The sequence below is a fragment of the Rhinoderma darwinii genome, chromosome 1, assembly GCF_050947455.1.
Source record: "Rhinoderma darwinii isolate aRhiDar2 chromosome 1, aRhiDar2.hap1, whole genome shotgun sequence".
In the NCBI taxonomy this organism is placed as follows: Eukaryota; Metazoa; Chordata; class Amphibia; order Anura; family Rhinodermatidae; genus Rhinoderma; species Rhinoderma darwinii.
Genome location: NC_134687.1, coordinates 239,890,536 through 239,913,004, shown reverse-complemented (window position 1 = coordinate 239,913,004; position 22,469 = coordinate 239,890,536). Strand labels below are relative to the sequence as shown.

Below are 22,469 nucleotides of genomic sequence, written 5' to 3'. Positions count from 1 at the left end.
TGTGCAGAAATGGCTCCATTAGGTTCCACACAATTTTGCCAGAGGTGCCAATAGTTTCTGGGCAGCCTGGGGTATAAATTTGGCAGTCCCTGCCTTCATAGATTTTGAAACCGCAGGTGTAACCCGTTGTGCTCTCGCAAACTTTGTACAATTTCACCCCATATCTGGCTCGTTTGGAAGGGATGAATTGACGAAAGGAAAGACGCCCTTTGAAGCTCATGAGCGATTCATCTACTGACAAATTTTTGTCAGGGGTGTACAACTTTAAAAATAAATCATTTAGAAGGGTGATTAATGGCCTTAATTTATTAAGCCGATCATAAGCTGGGTCACTTCTTGGGGGGACTTGGGAATTATCAGTAAAATGCATGAATCGCATTAGGGCCTCATAGCGGTTTCTGGACATCACTGCTGCAAATACAGGGGTAGCGTGGACAGCACTACAAGTCCAGTAGGACCGGACAGAGGGTTTTTTAACCAAACCCATATTGAGGGTAATGCCTAAAAAATGTTTTATTTCTGGGACACTTGTGGGGCTCCACATTCTGGAGTACATAGATGCAGGCTTTTGTAGAACAAACTGCCTAGCATACAGATTAGTCTGCTGGACTATCAAGTCTAGGACCGTATCACATATAAATAAATTAAAAAAATTATAGGGGGTAAAATTTTGGACGTCGACACTAATTCCTGGGGTCGCTTCAAATTGGGGTACTTGGGGGGAAAATGATAGTGCAGGATCCCACATCACGGGAGGGACTGCAACACTCGGCCCTGCACTTGACACCTCTACAGCGACTGACGTATCCACCACCATAGGACTATGGGGTTCAGCGGTGGAATTAGAATCGTCACTGTCACTGTCTGGAACAAATTCTGAAGCGGTGTCTGTTTCGCTTTCAGAAGTGTCAGAACATAGCAAGGCGTAGGCTTGCTCCGCGCTGTACATATGCTGAGACATATTTATAGATGTGTATGTATATATATATATATATATATATATATGCCCTATAAGTCCTAACCCTAAAGTAAACCTAAAATCCTAAAAACGACACAAATTATTTTTTTTTTTTATATATATATTTTTTTTATATATTTTTTATATAACAGATGTAAAATTAATTCTAAACGGCCCTAAACACGAACGCTAAACTAGCCCTAACCCTAAAGTAACGCTAAACTAACGGTAAACTAGCACTAACGCTAAACTAGAACTAACGCTAAACTAGCACTAACGCTAAACTAGCGCTGACGCTAATCTAGCGCTGACGCTAATATAGATTTGATATATTATATATATATATATGTATGTATAAGAACGATGATTTTTTATCACTTTTTTTCTTTCTTCACAGCACAGGACTTAGACTGATTTCTCTCTCCTCTCAGAACAACTACAATGGGAGGAGAGAGAAACACAGCCCATGTCCTGGCTGTGTTTTGAAAATAACTGTCAGTGATCTCTGTGATAGGTTTTATCACAGAGATCACCTGATCAGGGACCAGTCACAACGGTCCCTGATTGTTGCTGTGCCAGATGACGACACAGGTAAGTTATGCAAAGCGCACTCGGGCGCCATTTTGGGGGGGGGGAATCGGACCGTGGGGGGGGGATCGGACCGGGGGGAATCGGACCGGGGGGGGGGGATCGGACATGAAGGGGAATCGGACGGGGGGGGGGGGGCGCACTATTTACCCGTTCTCTCTCCTCTCTAAGGAGTTATTCCATGAGAGGAGAGAGAAATGGCGATTATCCGCCGGTTTAGCGTGAACGCCGTGAAATAGCGATTCACGGCGATCACGTGACCAGAGACCACTCGTTATGGTCTCTGGTCGTTGCCCCGAACTCTCAGCTACCTCCGGTAGCTGAGAGAACGGAGCCCCGATCTTTAATTTCGGCGCTACTTTAGGCTAATGCGATCACGTTAAAAGGCGTCGCATTAGCCTAAAGCCCATTAGTGAGGAACGTAAAAAGGCGTACTGTTGGTCACTAAGGGGTTAATCTGTTGACCATCAATATTTTGTGCAGCAGCAACCACAGCCTCCCAGGCACTGTTCAGAGAGGTGTACTGTTAGGATATGATCACACAGAGTTTTTTGACGCGGAAACCGCGCCGCAAAACTCCTCAAAAACGGCCCCAAAATTCCTCCCATTGATTTCAATGGGAGGCGGGGGCGGTTTTCTCCCGCGAGCGGTAAAACCGCTTCGCGGGAGAAAGAAGGGACATGCCCTATCTTCAGCCGTTTACGCCTCTGACCTCCCATTGACTTCAATGGGAGGCAGAGAAAGCATATTTCGCGACGTTTTATGCCTGCGGCGCTCAATGACCACGGGCGAAAAACGCAGCGAAAATCAGCGTGCAGGGAGAGGAAAATCTGCATCAAACTTCCAAACTGAATTTTGAGGCAGAAATTACGGCTGCAAAATACTCCGTGTGAACATAGCCTTATCCTTCACTGTAAATCTGCCCTTTAACCCCTTAACGCTCAGCGACGTAATATTCCGTCGCGCTAACCATGCCGTTCGCGCTCAGCGACGGAATATTACGTCGCGGGAGTAACGGTCATTTCGGCCGTCTTCCCGACACATGCAGGAGCTGTGACAGCTGCTGCCGCAGCTCCTACAGCGGGGACCGATCGCTGTCTCCCCGCTGATTAACCCCTTAAAAGCCGCATTCAATACCGAACGCGGCTTTTTAGGGGTTAAGCAACAATCGCTGGCCTGCTACACGATAGCGGCCGGCAATGGTGACTATGGCAACCCGACACCTAACAATGGCGTCCGGCTATGCCATCGATGGAAGCCGAGTGGGTCCTGACAAAGTCAGGACCCACTGTGCTTGCTGTCAGTGAGTAGCTGACAGTTCTAATACACTGCACTACGCAAGTAGTGCAGTGTATTAGAATAGCGATCAGGGCCTCCTGCCCTCAAGTCCCCTAGTGGGACAAAGTAATAAAGTAAAAAAAAAAAAAGGTGTAAATATAAGAAAATAAAAGTTTTAAATGTTATAAAAGTAAAAATCCCCCTTTTTCCCTTATCAGTCCTTTATTATTAATAAAAATCTATAAACAAACAAATAAACTATACATAATTGGTATCGCCGCGTCCGTAACGGCTTGAACTACAAAATTATTTTGTTATTTATCCCGCGCGGTGAACGCCGTAAAAGAAAATAATAATAAACCGTACCACAATCACAATTGTTTGGTCACTTCACCTCCCAAAAAATGGAATAAAAAGAGATCAAAAAGTCGCATGTACTTAAAAATGGTCCTGATCGAAATTGCAGTTCGTTACGCAAAAAATAAGTCCTCGCACGGATTTATTGATGTATAATTAAAAACGTTCTGGCTCTTAGAATAAGGTAACACAAAAAGTGAATGATTTTTTACAAAAAGTATTTTATTGTGCAAACGCCATAAGACATAAAAAAAACTATAAACATCTGCTATCACCGTAATCGTATCGCCCCGCAGAATAAAGTCAATGTCATTTATAGCGCACGGTGAACGCTGTAAAAAAAATAGAATGAAAAAACAATAGTAGAATTGCTGTTTTTTAGTCACCACGCCACCTAAAAATAGAATAAAAACTGATCAAAAAGCTGCATGCACCCCAAGAAAACTACAATGGATTCCTCAAGGGGTCTAGTTTCCAAAACTGAGTCACTTTTGGGGGGTTTCCACTGTTTTGGCACCACAAGACCTCTTCAAACCGGACATGGTGCCTAATAAAAAGGAGGCCTCAAAATCCACTAGGTGCTCCTTTGCTTCTGAGGCCGGTGCTTCAGTCCATTACCGCCCGAGGGCCACATGTGGGAAATTTCTCAAAACTGCAGAATCTGGGCAATAAATATTAAGTTGCGTTTCTCAAGGAAAAACTTTTGTGTTATTAAAAAAAAAAATGGTATAAAAAGGATTTTCTGACAAAAATAAATAAATATGTAAATGTCACCTCTACTTTGCTCTAAATTCCTGTGAAACACCTAAAGGGTTCATAAACTTTCTAAATGCTGTTGTGAATACTTTGAGGGGGTCTAGTTTCTAAAATGGGGTGTTTCATAGGGGTTTCTAATATATGGGCCCCTCAAAGCAACTTCAGAACTGAACTGTAACCTTAAAAAATAAAAAAAATGAGGCAATACTTTGCTTCTTACATTATACTGATAATGAGCCGTGCCCACCCCGAGACGACCCCAGTTTTTGACCATTTGTATAAATGGAGACCCCTATTAGACCGTTTCAATGCCTGGTTTTCCCAAGCATACACCCCGAGAATTGTATTTTTATTGATGTGTCCTTGGTACATTTTAAAGGGAGGCTTCAATTCCGCCAGTACCTGCCAGGTAAGAGGGCAAGGTATGGCGTGAAGATGTATAAGCTGTGCGAGAGTGCATCAGGGTATACCTACAGATTTAGGATATATGAAGGGATGTACACCAGTATTCAGCCCCCAGAATGCCCCCCCCCCTTACTGGGAGTTAATGCAAAAATTGTGTGGTATTTGGTGCCCCCACTGCTGGACCAGAGTTACCACCTCTACCTGGATAATTTTTATACTAGCGTCCCACTCTTCAACTGCCCCGCTCGCTTCCAGAAGTACTGCAGCATGCGGCACTGCTAGAAGAAATCTGAGAGGCCTCCCTAAGACTCTGCTTGGGCAAACACTAAGAAGGGGTGAGAGCAGGGCGCAATCTAGCAGCAATATATTGTGTGTCAAGTACAAGACAAGAGAGAAGTCCTTGTGTTGACAAAAATACATGGCCACACAAGTACCCATGTACCTGTACGAGGTACCAGTACAGAGACCCCCAAACCAGACTGCATCCTGGACTACAATAGGTACATGGGAGGGGTGGACTTGTCAGATCAAGTCCTGAAGCCCTACAGCGCCATGCGGTGTGGTATAAGAAGCTGGCCGTGCACATCATACCGATGGCATTATACAATGCGTACGTCCTACGTCAATGTACAGGCCAGAGGGGAACTTTCCTGGAATTTAGAGAGGTGGTTATCAAGGAACTCATTTTTAGGGACCAGGAAGGGGGGGGGGCTCCCAGTACTTCTGGAAGCGAGGCCACACGCATCGCACCAGGGCAACACTTTCCAGGAGAAGTTGCCCAAACTGGCAAGAAGGGAAAATGTCAAAAGAGGTGCAAAGTCTGCTATAAGAGGGGGATAAGGGAGGACACAATATATCAATGTGACACGTTTCCTGAAAAACTAAGGCTCTGTATGAAAGAGTGTTTTGAAATGTATCATACATCACTTGATTTTTAATCTACCCTAGTTTTACTTACCCTGATGCACTCTGCAAAGCTTGTCCCCCCTCATATTACCCTTCTGAGCCCTGCTGTGTTCCCAGGCAGCTGATAACAGCTACATGTAGGGTATTGCCATACCCGTGAGAACCCACATTACAGTTTATGGGGTGTATGTCTCTGGTCAAAATGCTCACGACACCTCTAGATGAATGCCTTAAGGGTGTTTTTAAAACAGGGTCACTTCACGGAGGTTTCAACTGTACTGGTACCTCAGGGGCTTCTGCATACATGACTTTGCATGAGGAAAATGCCCAGTAGGCCAAATGGTGGTCCTTTCCTTCTGAGCCCTCCCATGGGCCCAAACGGCAGTTTATCACCACAAATGGGGTATTGCCGCACTCAGGATAAATTGGGCAACAAAATGAGGTATTTTGTTCCTTGTGAAAATAAGAAATTTTGATGAAAAATGACATTTTATTGGGAAAAATTTAATTTTTTAAATTTCACAGCCCAATTCAAATACGTGCCATGTAAAACTGTGGGGTCAAAATGGTAACAACAACCATAAATCAATTCCCTGTGGGGTGTAGTTTCCAAAATGGGGTCACTTCTAGTGGGTTTCCATTGCTTTGATACTTCTGGGGCTCTGCAAATGCGACATGGCACCCGAAAACTAATCCAGCAAAATCTGGACTCCAAAGAACAAATCGCACTCCTTTTCTTCTGAGCCCTCCCATGGGCCCAAACGGCAGTTTATCACGTGCCATGTAAGAACTGTGGGGTCAAAATGGTAACAACAACCATAAATTAATTCCTTGAGGGGTGTAGTATCCGAAATGGGGTCACTTTTTGGGGATTCCTACTGTTTTGGCACCTCAACAAACCTGGCATGCTGCCTAAAATATATTCTAATAAAAAAAAAAGAGGCCTCAAAATGCACTAGGTGCTTCTTTGCTTCAGGGGCTTGTGTTTTAGGCCACGAGCGCACTAGAGACACATGTGGGACATATCTAAAAACGTCAGAATCTGGACAATACATATTTAGCAGTGTTTCTCTGGTAAAATCTTCTGTGTTACAGAAAAAAAATTAATACAATTGAAATTCAGCAAGAAAAATGTAATTTGCAAATTTCACCTCCACTTTACTTTAATTCCTGTGAAATGCCTAAAGGGTTAAATAAACTTCCTAAATGCTGTTTTGAATACTTTGAGGGGTCTAGTTCTCAAAATGGGGTGTTTTACGGGGGTTTCTAATACATAGGCCCCTCAAAGCCACTTTGGAACCGAACAGGTACCTTAAAAAAAAAAAAAAAGGCTTGAAATTTTCTTCAAAATATGAGAAATTGCTGTTTATGTTCTAAGCCTTGTAACGTCCAAGAAAAATAAAAGAATGTTCAAAAAACAATGCCAATCTAAAGTAGACATATGGGAAATGTGAACTAGTAACTATTTTGGGTGGTATAACCGTCTGTTTTACAAGCAGATGCATTTAAATTCTGAAAAATGCTATTTGTGGGTGCACCAAATCCCACACAATTTTTGCATTCTCCCTGTAAGGGGGGGGGGGGGCATTCTGGGGGCTGAATACTGGTGTCCTTCCCTTCATATATCCTAAATTTGTAGGTATACCATGATGCACTCTCGCACAGCTTATACATCTTCACGCCATACCTTGCCCTCTTACTTGGCAGGTATTGGCGGAATTGAAGCCTCCCTTTAAAATGTACCAGGGACACATCAATAGAAATACAATTCTCGGCGGTGTATGCTTGGGAAAACCGGGCACTGAAATGGTCTAATAGGGGTCTCCGTTTATACAAACGGTCAAAACTGGGGTCATCTCAGGGTGGGCACTGCTCATTATCAGTATAATGTAAGAAGCGAAGTATTGCCTCATTTTATTTTTTTTTAGGTTCCAGCTCGGTTATGAAGTTGCTTTGAGGGGCCCATATATTAGACACCCCCATCAAACACCCCATTTTAGAAACTAGACCCCCTCAAAGTATTCACAAAGAATATAGAAAGTTTATTAACCTTTTAGGTGTTTCATAGGAATTTAGAGCAAAGTGAAATTTAATTTAATTTATTATCACTATGTCCGGTTTGAAGAGGTCTTGTGGTGCCAAAACAGTGGAAACCCCCCAAAAGTGACCCTATTTTGGAAACTAGACCCCTTGAGAAATTCATTGTAGTTTTCATGGGGTGCATGTGGCTTTTTGATCAGTTTTTATTCTATTTTTAAGAGGCAAGGTGACTGAAAAACAGCAATTCTACTATTGTTTTTTTCTTCTATTTTTTTTACTGCGTGCACCGTGCGCTATAAATTACATATTCACTTTATTCTGCGTGGCGATACGACTACGGCGATACCTTATGTTTATAGTTTATGTCTTACGGTGTTTGCATAATAAAATACTTTTTTAAAAAATCATTCACTTTTTGTGTTACCATATTCTAAGAGCCAGAACGTTTTTATTTTTCCATCAAGAAAGCCGTGCGAGGACTTATTTTTTGCGTAACGAACTGTAATTTCGATCAGAACCATTTTTAGGTCTTTTTATTCCATTTTTTGGGAGGTGAAGTGACCAAACAATTGTGATTCTGGTATGGTTTATTATTAATTTATTTTATGGCGTTCACCGCGTGGGATAAATAACGACATAATTTTGTAGTTCAGGCCAGTACGGACGCGGCGATACCAATTACGTATAGTTTGTTTATTTATTTTTATTAATAGTAAAGGACTGATGAGGGAAAAAGGGGGATTTTTACTTTTATTTTCACACAACTTTTTTTTTACTTTATTACTTTGTCCCACTAGGGGACTTGAGGGCTGGAGGCCCTGATCGCTAGTCTAATACACTGCACTACATGCGTAGTGCAGTGTATTAGAGCTGTCAGCTACTCACTGACAGCAAGCATAGTGGGTCCTGACTTAGTCAGGACCCACTAGGCTTCCGTAGATGGCATAGCCGGACGCCATTGTTAGGTGTCTGGTTGCCGTAGTAGCCATCGCCGCCCGCTATCATGTAGTGGGCCGTCAATGGTGGTTTAACCCCTAAGAAGCCGCGATCGCTATTGAACGCGGCTTCTAAGGGGTTAATCGGCGAGGACCTCCGCGATCGGTCCCTGCACACTGAGCTGTGATACCTGCTGTTTCTGACAGCAGGCTATCACAGCTCAAACACGCGTCGGGGAAAGATGGCTTCGTGCTATCTCAGGTCAGTAATATTACTGAGCTGAGCGCGAACGATGCGCTCAGTACAACGTAATAGTACTGAGCTGAGCGGGAAGGGGTTAATACCAGCCTATAGCAGTACCCCACCTTGATGGCGTTTGAGTCTAAATAGAGCTCGGTGCCGTTTCCTGATCCAGTCACGGGCCCATCCATCTGGTCCCGTCAAGAGTCGCTCTCATCTCATCAGTCCATAAAATCTTTGAAAAATCTGTCTTCAGATATTTCTTGGCCCAGTCTCGACGTTTCAACTTGTATCTTGTTCAGTGGTGGTCGGGTTCCTTACATTGGCCATCTCTCTGAGCACTGAACACCTTGTACTTCTGGGCACTCCAGGGAGGTTGCATTCCAGGAATATGACAGCACTGGAGGATATTGGTTTCCTGGTCGCTTCACGTTTCATTCTTCTAAAATCTTTGGCAGTTAATTTGCATTTTGGTTTTTTCTCAACACGTTTTTTGCAACCCTTTTGACAATTTGCAACAAAACATTTGATGGTTCTGTGATCCCGCTTAGCAATTTCAAGAGTGCTGCATCCCTCTGAGAGACATGAAAAATTTAGACTTTTCAGAGTCCGTTAAATCTCTTTTTTTTTTTTACCCATTTTGCCAGAGGAAAACCAGCTGCCTAATAATTCTGCACACCTTGATATAGGGTCTTTATCTCCTTAGGCCGCACCCTTCCTCATTACACATCACCTGATATGCTTCAATCCAGTAAACAGTCAAGTTTATACAGCTTGGAGTTGGAAAATATGCATAAAAATGGTGGATATGGTAAAAATATTTACTTCCCTAATGGTCTAATGGACTTCGGTAACATTTGTGTGAGATTTACAGCAAGGCAAGCGTAATCACGTTTTAAATGACAGTTTACAGCGTAATCTTGCGAAATTACACTTGCCTTGCTGTAAATCTCACACAAACGTTTCCAAAGTGCCAGGATTCTGAATAGACATCACGTCCTGGCTGGAGGGAATGTCTATTCATTGTCAGGACACTTGAGTAACGTTAATGTGTGTGTATGTGGCTGCACATAGTGATCTAGCTAGATCACCATGTGCTGTGTAAATGAATGGGGAGAAGTGTATGACGCTGATTGGTCACTGATTGGTCAGCGTCATACACTCCCCTGTACAACGCCCACTTGGTCATATAGTAAAACACGCCCATTAAGAAAGTCATTTGCATAAAGCGAATATAGGTCATAATTCCGTCAAAAATTATTGTTTTTCTAAATAAAAAACTGCTGTAATCTATATTACAGCGCCGATCACGTTATGTAGAAGGTAGGGCACATATAATGTGGGGACAGAGCCTCAAGTAAAAAAATAAAATAAAAAAACAACAACCTGCTCAAAAATCCATAAAAAGTTTTATTTCAAAACCACATATGGATTGCCACAATAATAACGACCCAAACAATAAAACTACACATTATTTAAACTGCACAGTGAACGCTTAAAGAAAAAAAAAACACAAACGCGCAAAATACTACGGAATTGCTGTTTTCTCCCTGAGGTATTAAACAAAAAATATAAATTTTTATTAGTGCCGTAATCTTATCAATCTATAAAGTAAAGTTAATACGTTATTTACGCCGCACTCTGAGTGGCGTAAATTTAAAACGCAGAAAATAATGGCATAATTGCAGTTTTTTTTCCATACACCCCCAAAAAAAAGTTCATAAAAGTTGATCAATAAATTACGTGTACCAAATACCAAATGGTGCCATTGAAAATGGCAACTCATCCCGCAAAAAACAAGCCCTCATACAGCTATATTGAAGGAAAAAAAAAAAAGTTATGGCTCTTTGAATCAGACGATGAAGAAAAAAAAATTTTGTGATTAAGGGCCAAAATAGGCTAGCCATTAAAGGGTTAAGCGCCAATGGCTATAAAAATAAACACTATACAAACTAAATAGACAGCTTAGACTTCCCCTTTCAAGTGGGTTAGGCTTTGTTCACATCTGCGACAGGGCTCCATTGTCAATGGTTCCGGTGCCAATGGTTTCCGTTTGTCTCCGTTGTGCAAGGGTTCTGTCGTTTTGACGGAATCAATAGCGTAGTCGACTAGACATACGGTTTCCGTTTGTGTCAGTCAGGACTCTATTCTGTCGGAATAGAGGCCTGACGCAGATGTGAACGAAGCCTTACCAAGTTGGATGTTGAGACTGCCAGTTAATATAGATATACTGCATAATCACTCACTAATAGCAGCATGTCTCGGTTATCAAGTGTCGTGATACCAATCCCTTCCTCTACATAGCAATGCGTCCTGTAACTGACATGCCGCTACCTTTTAGATACATAGTTGGTGCTCCCTGTATCTAGCAACGCGTCCGGTAACCAAGTGACACGCTGCTAGTTTCCAGCCCCATTTACATAGCGGTGTGTCCTGTAACTGACATACCGCTACATCTGTTACGCCAAGGGGCAGCCGCCAATTACAAATGAAGTTACATCTTCAACTTAAAGAGGCTCTGTCACCACATTATAAGTGCCCTGTCTCCTACATAAGGAGATGGGCGCTGTAATGTAAGTGACAGCAGTGCTTTTTATTTAATAAAACGATCTGTTTTCACCACTTTATTAGCGATTTTAGATTTATGCTAATGAGTTGCTTAATGCCCAAGCGGGCGTGTTTTTACTTTAGACCAAGTGGGCGTTGTACAGAGGAGTGTATGACGCTGACCAATCAGCGTCATGCACTCCTCTCCATTCATTTAGACAGCGCATAGGGATCCTTTTAGATCGCAATGTGCTGTCTTATACTAACACATTAACGATACTGAAGTGTTTAGACTGTGAGTAGACATTCCACGGGATGTCTATTCACAATCTCTGCACTTCGTTACTCTGTCTGTGGTAGTTAGAGCAGAGGAAGCGTAATCTCGCGAGATTACGCGGTAAATGACAGGTTACAACGAGATCACGATTCCTCTGCTTTAACTACCACAGAGTAACGAAGTGCAGAGATTGTGAATAGACATCCCGTGGAATGTCTATTCACTGTCTAAACACTTCACTATTGTTAATGTGTAAGTATAAGGCTGGGTTCACACACCCTATTTACGGACGTAATTCGGGCGTTTTAACCTCGAATTACGTCCGAAAATACGGCTCCAATGCGCCAGCAAACATCTGCCCATTCATTTGAATGGGCTTTACGATGTTCTTTGCCGACGGTCATTTTTTTTACGTGCCGCTGTCAAAAGACGGAGCGTAAAAAAGACGCCCGCGTCAAAGAAGTGCCTGTCACTTCTTGGGACGTAATTGGAGCAGTTTTCCATTGACTCCATAGAAAAACAGCTCCAATTACGTCCGTAATGGACGCTGCGAAGAACGCCTGCACTTGCCTTTACGTCTGAAATTCCGGAGCTGTTTTCTCCTGAAAACAGCTCCGTAATTTCAGGCGTATCGGACGTGTACGTGTGAACATACCCTAAGACAGCACATAAGGATCTAGCAGGATCCCTATGCGCTGAGTAAATGACTGGTCAGCATCATAAACTCCCCTGTACAACGCCCACTTGGTCTAAAGTAAAAATACGCCCAGTTGGGCATTAAGTAACTCATTAGCATAAATCTAAAATCGCTAATAAAGTGGTGAAAAGAGATTGTTTTATTAAATAAAAAGCACTGCTGTCACCTACATTACAGCGCCCATCTCCTTATGTAGGAGACAGGGCACTTATAATGTGGTGACAGTCTCTTTAAAGAGGCTCTGTCACCAGATTTTGCAACCCCTATCTGCTATTGCAGCAGATAGGCGCTGCAATGTAGATTACAGTAACGTTTTTATTTTTAAAAAACGAGCATTTTTGGCCAAGTTATGACCATTTTTGTATTTATGCAAATGAGGCTTGCAAAAGTACAACTGGGCGTGTATTATGTGCGTACATCGGGGCGTTTTTACTTCTTTTACTAGCTGGGCGTTCTGATGAGAAGTATCATCCACTTCTCTTCAGAACGCCCAGCTTCTGGCAGTTCAGACACAGCCGTGTTCTCGAGAGATCACGCTGTGACGTCACTCACTTCCTGCCCCAGGTCCTGCATCGTGTCGGCCACATCGGCCCCAGAGGCTACAGTTGATTCTGCAGCAGCATCAGCGTTTGCAGGTAAGTAGCTACATCGACTTACCTGCAAACGCCGATGCTGCTGCAGAATTGACTGTAGCCTCTGGTGCCGATGTGTCCTTGCTCGTCCGACACGATGCAGGACCTGGGGCAGGAAGTGAGTGACGTCACAGCGTGATCTCTCGAGAACACGGCTGTGTCTGCACTGCCAGAAGCTGGGCGTTCTGAAGAGAAGTGGATGATACTTCTCGTCAGAACGCCCAGCTAGTAAAAGAAGTAAACACGCCCCGATGTACGCACATAATACACGCCCACTTGTACTTTTACTTTAAACACGCCCAGTTGGACTTTAGCAAGCCTCATTTGCATAAATACAAAAATGGTCATAACTTGGCCAAAAATGCTCGTTTTTTAAAAATAAAAACGTTACTCTTATCTACATTGCAGCGCCGATCTGCTGCAATAGCAGATAGGGGATGCAAAATCTGGTGACAGAGCCTCTTTAAGCATTCAGAATGGTGATATACTATTACTCTGGCCAATGCTAATCAGGCAAAGAATAGAGGGAGATTTATAAGACGACAAACCACCCATGGGCGCCATTCTAAACAGCCGTTCTCCCCCGGAGACGCCACTTAGCATGGTGAAGCAGGCGGCTGAATGAAGAAATGGCCATATTTGAAATCACAATGTAGACTGCTGGTCTTAACAATATATAACATGCAGAGGACATGAGCAGGGAGCGCAGTTCATGGTGCTCAGCAAATTTGAGAAATATTAGTGTTTGAATTACCCGGCTATTGAAAATATTGGTATCAAAAATATTAGGCCGTGTTCACACTGAGTTTTTTGATGCGGAAACCGCGCCGCAAAACTCCTCAAAAACCGCCCGAAAATGCCTCCCATTAATTTCAATGGGAGTTGGACGAGTTTTTTTACCGCGAGTAAAAAAAAACGCGTCGCGGTAAAAAGAAGCGACACGACCCATCTTGAGGCGGTTTCCGCCTCCAAAACCCCATTTCAATCAGTCAGAAAGAGGAAAAAAAAACGCCTCGACGAGTGTTTTGACGAGTTTTTGTCAAACCACTGTGCAAAAAACCTCTGGAGCAGTTTTTGCAGGAGGAATTTTTTTGTTTGGCACGGTTTCCATGTCAAAAACCCCATGCGAACTAGGCCTTAGAGGGACAATACAGGAGAAATGCCTCCAAACATCGGCTAGCTGAAAAATAGGAGGAACGCACCAATACCTGCTATTGAATAGATAGGAGCATATATTGGCTCCTGATTTTGGGAAATAAATTAAACATCAGTACCTCTGCTATCTGACCCAGGAAAAAAATAATAATATAATAATTGAGGAACAGAATAACAGCAGTCCATGGATAAAATATTTTTTTTATACACTAATTTTTTCCTTCGAGCATACCATTAAAATTTCATTTAAAATTGAAAAAATAAAATAAATTAGTTTGTGTTCGCACGACCTTTTTGCTAAATAGAAGTATTTATCCTGGGCTACTGAAGTGCCTCCTTTGGTACGGTTTAGAGATTCCCGCTACTGAAGATCTGACAACAATCGAAGCAGATTTGCGTCATCTTCTGCTTATAAGCCATACACATTAGATAGGAGAATTCAGCCGACAGTCGCAGATCTCCCTGGCAAAAAAGGATCAAATATGTAGAAACCCAACATGCCCGAACTGCCCCCACACATTAGATCGGCGGCTAACCCCACAAAACTCTGTGGGTCCTGCAGATTATAGTCTTGGTCAGTATATTGCATCAATATTTAGAAGCCATTTGGCTTATAAACCGGAGTGGAACCTGCAGAGAGAAACGTGCAATGGAAACAGTCGCACTTTTCGATGTTCATGGTCCCACTTCTGGTTTCAGCTTATGAATACCATAGAAAAGTTACCCACCTAAATACAGCAGTGTGAATGAGACCTAATGTTATGCGTGTGACCAAATTGACAACGTTTCAGATTTCCAGTAATAGAGCCATGCCATGGGCATTTGTGCACCCTATAGAGCCTGTCATTCTGTATGTCAGTGGTGGTCCGAGATCAGAGTTCACAGTGTAATCTTCACATTGGGGAATTCACACATGGCAGATTTTGTTGCAGAAATTAGTGTTTTACAGGGCCTAAAAAAATAACAAAAATTCCAACACCGACTAAATATAGGAGAGTGTGTACGTGTACAGGGGCAGTGTATTATAACACACTACTCTGCCTGCTCATTTGCAGTGTTACGTTAGGACACTTGCCGCACCTTACACATCATCATGATGACACACTGCTATGCGATACAGCAGCTTCTTGTGAGAATTCCACGTCATGTGACTAGAAATAGAGAACTCCAGGTACAGCTCGGCGCCGTTTTATTCCCGCCAACGCCAAGCGTGTTCTGATTTGTCGCATCGCCTGCGGTAGTTCCGCCCTCTGTCCTATTTCCGGGTTCTTATATCCTCTCGCTACAGAACCATTAGCCGTGCCCTCTGTGAGCGGGATTTGTGATTGGATGGTATCTCGCCTTGCCATTGGTCGCACCTCCTCTGTGTGCCTCGACTCCTTGTCGCTGATTGGCTTGTTTCTTGTGCTCGGATTGGCTCGCTGTCCGCTGTGTTGTTGTTGGGGAAGCGGTGCAGGGATTCCCAAACCTCAGCATGTCCCCCGGGCTTCCCCGGTCACCTCCTTGGACTCCCAGGGGGGTGTTTAGCAGCTCCGGGCGCTGTGTATGGGGGATCCCCTAGCACTCTTGTGGGTGCTGGGTATAGGAGGATGGGCTGCTCTCTGTGGGCGAAGGTGAGCAGTGTATAAGTGTAGAGATGCAGAGGGGAGGGTGTGTGTGTGTATATATGTGCATGATGGATGAATAGTGTTCACATTAGCAGAAGATGCAAGGGTTACCCCACCGGAGTAGCTTGCACTGGGCATCCTGGCAACCTCCTAACAATCCTAGATGTACATGGCAGGTTATACACTATGTAGTGGGTATGCTTCTCATTGCACCAATGGACATTACTGTCAGTAGTGTTCTTCCCTGCTGCATGCTTCATTCAGTGACGTGTCCTGCTACTCATTGTTATCCGACAGGTTTTTCTCCATTTATGTCATTGAAGTAACAGCAATGTCAAATGTTTGTTTTTTCTTAAGAAATTAAATACATGGCACCCACCACGACCCATCACCTTCCTTCCTGTAAACTCATGACCACTGGAGCGGTCATCTCCATTTATTCGAGAAACATTCCAAATATTACTTTACCACCATCTATTTATATTTTGTATCCATCCTTATCATGGCGTTCATCGATTACATCCTGAAGTGTCAGGAGCAGAAGGCACGCCACCTAAATCTATGCCATATGGCGTGTTCACATCAGCGTTCGCTTTCCGTCGATGGGTTTCGTCTGAGCTTTCCATAGGAGGAACCCCTCAATGGAAAGGCAAAGGGAAACCATAGCTTCTGTATGCATTACCATTGATTTCAATGGTAATTCTTCCATTGCTAGTGGTTCCGTTTGTCTCTGCTCCGTAAAGTTTCCGCTTTTTTGACGGAATCAATAGCGCAGTTGACTGCGCTGTTGATTCCGCCGAAAAATTGTACTGTTACGGAACAGCAAACGGAACCACTAGCAATGGAAGAATTACCATTGAAATCAATGGTAACGCAAACGGAAGCTGTGGTTTCCCTTTGCCTTTCCATTGAGGGGTTCCTCAGACGGAAAGCTAAGACGAAACCCATCGACTGAAAGCGAACGCTGATCTGAACAGGCCCTTATTCACACAATGCAGTTGTTGAAAGACTTTTTATACTTCTCTCTTGTTAGACTCAATGATGGTTTTGGCTGAAGAAACATTTGTAACAACTTCACTGTGTGCACAAGGCCTAAGAGCTATGAGCCGGGTTCTCCACATAATATTATACAACAGAAGCTCTTATTAAGATGAGGATGATGAAGATGGAGTGTGCACTGGTACCTTGTATTTACATGGCCGGGACAGCAGACACATTGCCTGCTTTACACTTTCCAAATAGTTTCTCTTAAGATTTCTTACCATGAATGCACGATCTATTCATTTCTTCTCTTTGTCTTCCTTCAGTTTAAGAGGATGTTGAATAGAGAACTTACGCATTTGTCTGAAACAAGTCGCTCCGGAAACCAAGTGTCTGAATATATATCCAATACGTTCTTAGGTAAGCCTATTGAATTTATTATCGCTATGTCCCTACATTGTCAGCACGGTATTAGGAAGTGTCCTGCGATCCTGAAATTGATCCTTCGCATCGGGACTTGGTTGACGTGTCTGACTCGATCGGAATGTCACACCTTCTCCGTACTGCGATATACCAGTGCAAGTGTATTGGAAACAGGTATTGTGTTCTATTTCTAACTGCCTATAGCTTGTTTCTGATTAGGTCTTCATTATCTTAAGCATGGTTGCTCTACTTTACTGTTTGGAGGGACCTGTCAGTCTGATACTCATACACATGATATAAGCTATTACTTACCTGGGATGTGATTCTCTATTGGGAGGAATTATTTCTCTATATATAACTATTTTTGATACTGTATTTTGTGAACCTGGTACACATTCTTTTAATTATATTTTATATGTCTATAGTATATACTTGGGAGGGGGTTAATTTTGTTTGTTTTGTATTTATTGATGTTTAATAAAGTAACAATAAAAATATTTTGATATAATATTATTATGTCGAGATTTTTCTTTTCGGTTTAAAACAAGTGTATTGGAAACAGCCTGTTGTGGCTTCACTTCTACACTTGTGCCGTTCCATGTCTGGATCTGGATGACACAAGCTACTTGTATTCTACTCTATCTGATAGGGATAAAATAGAGAGGGGACACTGGGCTTGTAAATATATTGTTTTCTAGCTTTTAATTCAGTATTTTAATATAAAAAGTGTTTCAATTCTGCTAGAACTTCTAGACTGGGCCCGTGACTCCTGCTTGCCCCAGAACACCGAGTGATGCAAATATTTTTCTGAACGAGTTTTTATGATGGAGAACTTTCCGATACTCCTGGCAGCTTTATAGATGAAAATACTGGATCAAATAATTGAAAACTATATATCCCCGAGCTAGATCCTTATGTGCTGTCTTATACTAACACATTAACAATACTGAAGTGTTTAGACAGTGAATAGACATTCCACGGTATGTCTATTCACAATCTCTGCACTTCGTTACTCTGTCTGTGGTAGTTACAGCAGAGGAAGCGTGATCTCACGAGATCTCGCTGTAAATGACAGGTTACAACGAGATCACGCTTCCTCTGCTGTAACTACCATAGAAACAGTAACGAAGTGCAGAGATTGTGAATAGACATCCCGTGGAATGTCTATTCACTGTCTAAACACTTCAGTATTGTTAATGTGTAAGTATAAGACAGCACATAAGGATCTAGCAGGATCCCTATGCGCTGAGTAAATTAATGGAGAGAAGTGCATGATGCTGATTGGTCAGCGTCATACACTCCTCTGTACAACGCCCACTTGTCTAAAGTAAAAATACACCCACTTGGGCATTAAGCAGCTCATTAGCATAAATCTAAAAACGCTAATAAAGTGGTAAAAATAGATCGTTTTTTAAAATAAAAAGCACTGCTGTCACCTACATTATAGCGCCGATCTCCTTATGTAGGAGATAGGACACTTATAATGTGGTGACAGAGCCTCTTTAATGCATGTGTAAACATAACTTATGTCTCTGGGATGAGGATATTATATTGATCAAAGGTGCATGTAAGGGGGGATTCACACGAGCGTGTATTCGGTCCGTGCGGGCCGCGTGGTTTTCACGCGGCACGCATGGACCAATACAAGTCTATGGGGCAGTACAGACAGTCCGTGCTTTTTGCGCAGCGTTTGTCTGCTGCGCAAAATGCGCGACAGGTTCAATAACTCTGCGTATTTCGCGCATCACGCACCCATTGAAGTCAATGGGTGCGTGAAAATCACGCGCACCACACGGAAGCACTTCCGTGGGACGAGCGTGATTCGCGCAACAGCAGTGAAAAGGATGAATGAAAACCGAAAAGCACCACGTGCTTTTCTGTTTCCGAACATCCAAACGGAGTGTCTTTGCGATGAGCGAAGCCGGACAAGCGTACCGAACTTCACCGGGTTCGGCCAAACTCGTTTTGGCCGATCCCGGCAAAAAAATTATCGGTACGCGACGTCAGGAGATAGTCACTGTCCATGGTGCTGAAAGAGTTAAACTGTTTCAGCACCATGGACAGTGACTTGCGATCCCAAAATACATTAACCTGTAAAAAAAAAACGAAGTTCTAACTTACCGATTACTCCTGTCTCCTTCCTGCAGTCCGACCTCCCGGGATGACACTTCAGTTCAAGTGACAGCTCCAGCCAATCACAGGCCAAGCACAGGCTGCAGCCAATCACAGGCTGCAGCGGTCACTTGGACTGCTGCGTCATCCAGGGAGGTGGGGCCCGATGTCAAGAGAGGCGCGTCACCAAGGACGCGTCACCAAGGACGCGTCACCAAGGCAACGGCCGGGAAGTTCTCGGTAAGTAGGAACTTTATCTTTTTTTTTTACAGGTTTTTCGCTGTTGTGTTCGGCATTCACTGTCGAGGGTGCTGAAAGATTTAGCTCTTTCAGCACCTTGGACAGTGACGGGCGTTGACAAGCCTCATCTCTATGATGCCGGCTGCGCGAAAATCACGCAGCCGCGCATCAGACACGCATGACACACGCAGCTGTCAAATGGTTTTTGCGCTCGCAAAACGCTGCGTTGTTTGCGCGCGCAAAAACGCAACGTTCGTGTGAATCTCCCCTAAAGGTTACATTAACTTTTTAATTGCTTTCTTCTATCTGCTTTGAAGGCACAGCAGCTTGTAGATCGTCTGTGGTGGTGGAAGATCATAAAATGATATGTTTTTTACTGTCTTTATCAGACAAGCAGCATGAAGTTGAAATGCCCTCCCAAACAAACAAAGAGAAAGAAAAGAAGAAGAAACCCATGTCCCAGATTAGTGGTGTAAAGAAACTGACTCACAGCTCCAGCTTCTCTACTTCCACTATCCCACGTTTTGGGGTGAAGACCGACCAAGAAGCACTTCTAGCAAAGGTTACAATACTTTACATACTGTATCATATTGTATAATGGATCCTGCTTTACATTCAACCCGGTGGACAATGCACCGTAATGTTTTACAAAACCTGTATAAATTGTATCTCAACTTTACAGTTGATTAAGAATACATCTGCCCAGATTCATATTCTGTATTGTATTACAGGAAATAGACGATGCAAATAAGTGGGGGCTGGATATATTTAAGGTAGCCGAATATTCTGGAAACCGACCCCTAACAGTCATCATGTACTCCATCTTCCAGGTAAGAGCTCAAACATTGTCCTCGCAGAACATCTTTAAAAAAACACACACACACATTTTAAACATATACATACATACATACATAGTCCTGGCCAAAAGTTTTGAGACTGACACAAATTTTGGTTTTCACAACGTTTCCTGCTTCTGTTAACCATGGTTATCGCCAAGGAAACACGTGCAGTCATCATAGCTTTGCATCATAAGGGCTTTATAGGCAAGGACTTTGCTGCTTGTAAGATTGCCCCTAAATCAACCATTTATCGGATCATCAAGACCTCCAGAGAGAGAGGTTCAATTGCTGTGAAGGCGGCTTCAGGGTGGCCAAGAAAGTCCAGCAAGTGCCAGGATTGTCCCCTAAAGAGGAATCGGCTATGTTCGGTTGAACACTAGTGCAGAGCTTGCTCAGGAATAGCAGCAGGCAGGTGTCAGTGCATCTGCACGTACAGTGAGGCGAAGTCTTTTGGAGACTGGCCTGGTGTCAGGATGGACAGCAAAGAAGCCACTTGTCTCCAAGAAAAACTTCAAGTTCAGACTGACAATCTGCAGGAAGTACAGGGATTGGACTGCAGAGGACTGGGGTAAAGTTATTTTCCAGTACATCCCTCATGACAGCACTACAGGAGGTTGCCCTATTGACCTCTGTAGGGACAGGAAGACAGAGAGGTTAAAAGGCCCCTCCCACCACCCACTTGCCAGTGTTCTTCCTGTCCTCACAGGGTCAGGAGCAGAGAGCGTCGCTCCTGTGTTAGTGCAGGAAAGAAACTCGGGCAGGGGGCAAGATCGGGGGGTCCGTGCACTCCCCCTTCTCTTCCTCCTAAAGCCCAGGCTAACACCCCTCAAGCGAGGGGTCCCTTAGCTCCCTCCCTGAGACACCTACCTGAGGAATCCTAGGCAGGGTTCTGGTAGTGTGTGGGGGCTGGGGTTTCCCAAGCAGGCTTCGGCCGGGCCGCGGACCAGGCGGGGACCGGCAGCTCCATAAACATGGACGCACCGGCAGGGATCCTCGCTGCACCGCATTGCAAGCCTCAGTTGCCGGCTATGGCGGCTGCACTCCAGGAACACGCTGGACAAATAGCCGACCGCAAATGACGTCGGGCTACTTCCGGTCCGCGGCCATCTTGGAAGGCGGGAAATTCAAAACGCCCACATTTAAAGGGACACGCACAGGTATGTAGTTAGAGCTGATAACTCTAACTTGGATTATTTTTTGGGTGGATTGCATATTGCATTGCCTGTTACCTGTCGCGGTATGGAACTTCCTCGTCCTGAGGGAACTCCAGATATGTCCCAGGGTCACGTGAGTCTCACCCTTGGGGAAGGGTATGACCCCTTATGTATGTACACCATACTTTACCTACCTTCTGTTTTCTCTAGGAAAAAGATTCTTCTCAGAGACAAACTGATAAAAAGAAGGTTAAAAAATGTGCGACTTGTGCAAAAAAATTGCCAGAGTCCCATAGGAAACAATTGTGTCAAGATTGTATTGCAAAAATACTAAAGGAGGAACAACCAACGTTCATGTCTGAACTTAGGACTATGATTCGTGAAGAAGTGGGTCAGTCAGTAGCCTCCCTTGCCCCTCCGCAAGAAAGTCCCTCACACTCCCGGGCAAAAAGACCACGGATTGAAGTGGATCAAAAATATTGTCCTCCTTCTCAGGGGTCTGACTCTGAGCAGGAGTGTTATTACCTATTGGAGGATGAGTTAGAAGAAAGAGAGGAACTCTTGCCTTCAACTTCTTCCACTCAAGAGAAAAAAAATTTCTTCTCTTCCGAGATGTCGGATACCTTAATTCAAGCAATACGGGAAACTATGGATATTCCCGAAGAAGACCAACCACATACCATCCAGGATGAGATGTTTGGAGGTCTAACGGGAAAGAAAACAAGGGTTTTTCCGGTAAACGAAAATCTCAAAAGAATGGTGACAACTGAATGGGAAGATTCAGAAAAAAGGCTCTTCATTTCAAGAGATTTTAAAAACAGACTTCTCTTTGATCCAGAGGACACTAAGCCTTGGGATGAGATCCCAAAAGTAGATGTCCCAGTAGCCAGGGTTGCTAAAAAAAATGCAATCCCATTTGAAGATTCCTCTCAGTTGAGGGACGCCATGGACCGAAAGGCAGACGGACTACTGAAAAGAGCGTGGGAATCTTCCTCTGCCTTGATCTCAACTAATATCGTGGCCACATCAGTAGCAAGAGCAATGTTTATATGGCTAAACCAGCTAGAGACCCATTTGATGATGAAGACATCACGACAAGATCTATTAGAATCTCTACCTTTACTAAAAATGGCAACCGGATTCTTGGTAGACGCTTCAGCGGAATCTATTAGATTTGCTGCCAGGAATGGGGCTCTCTCAAATGCTGCTAGAAGAGCATTATGGCTCAAAATGTGGTCAGGAGATACGAAGTCCAAGAACAAGTTGTGTTCTATCCCATTTACAGGGTCTCTGATGTTCGGTCCTCTCCTCGATAACATGCTGGAGAGTGCAACAGATAGA

At 43.6% G+C, this 22,469-nt stretch overlaps 1 protein-coding gene and 1 long non-coding RNA gene across 4 annotated transcripts in view; one reads left to right on the top strand and one right to left on the bottom strand.

Moving 5' to 3' along the window:
* Nucleotides 1-14,965, bottom strand: part of LOC142760150 (uncharacterized) — a 352,257-nt gene extending 337,292 nt beyond the window's left edge. For both annotated transcript variants that reach the window (XR_012883252.1, XR_012883253.1), the window contains exon 1: nt 14,853-14,965. This is a non-coding gene — a long non-coding RNA (uncharacterized LOC142760150). The remainder of the gene's footprint in view (nt 1-14,852) is intronic.
* Nucleotides 1-22,469, top strand: part of PDE4C (phosphodiesterase 4C) — a 224,205-nt gene that overhangs the window by 121,742 nt on the left and 79,994 nt on the right. Inside the window, exons 1-4 of one of the 2 annotated variants that reach the window (XM_075863068.1) lie at nt 15,214-15,385; nt 16,687-16,780; nt 19,525-19,697; nt 19,867-19,965. In XM_075863068.1, coding sequence (XP_075719183.1) covers nt 15,362-15,385; nt 16,687-16,780; nt 19,525-19,697; nt 19,867-19,965 — 390 coding nt within the window. In that variant the 5' untranslated portion in view covers nt 15,214-15,361. Of the gene's footprint in view, nt 1-15,213; nt 15,386-16,686; nt 16,781-19,524; nt 19,698-19,866; nt 19,966-22,469 lie in introns of those variants that run through there. The other variant, XM_075863060.1, reaches the window with a different exon arrangement.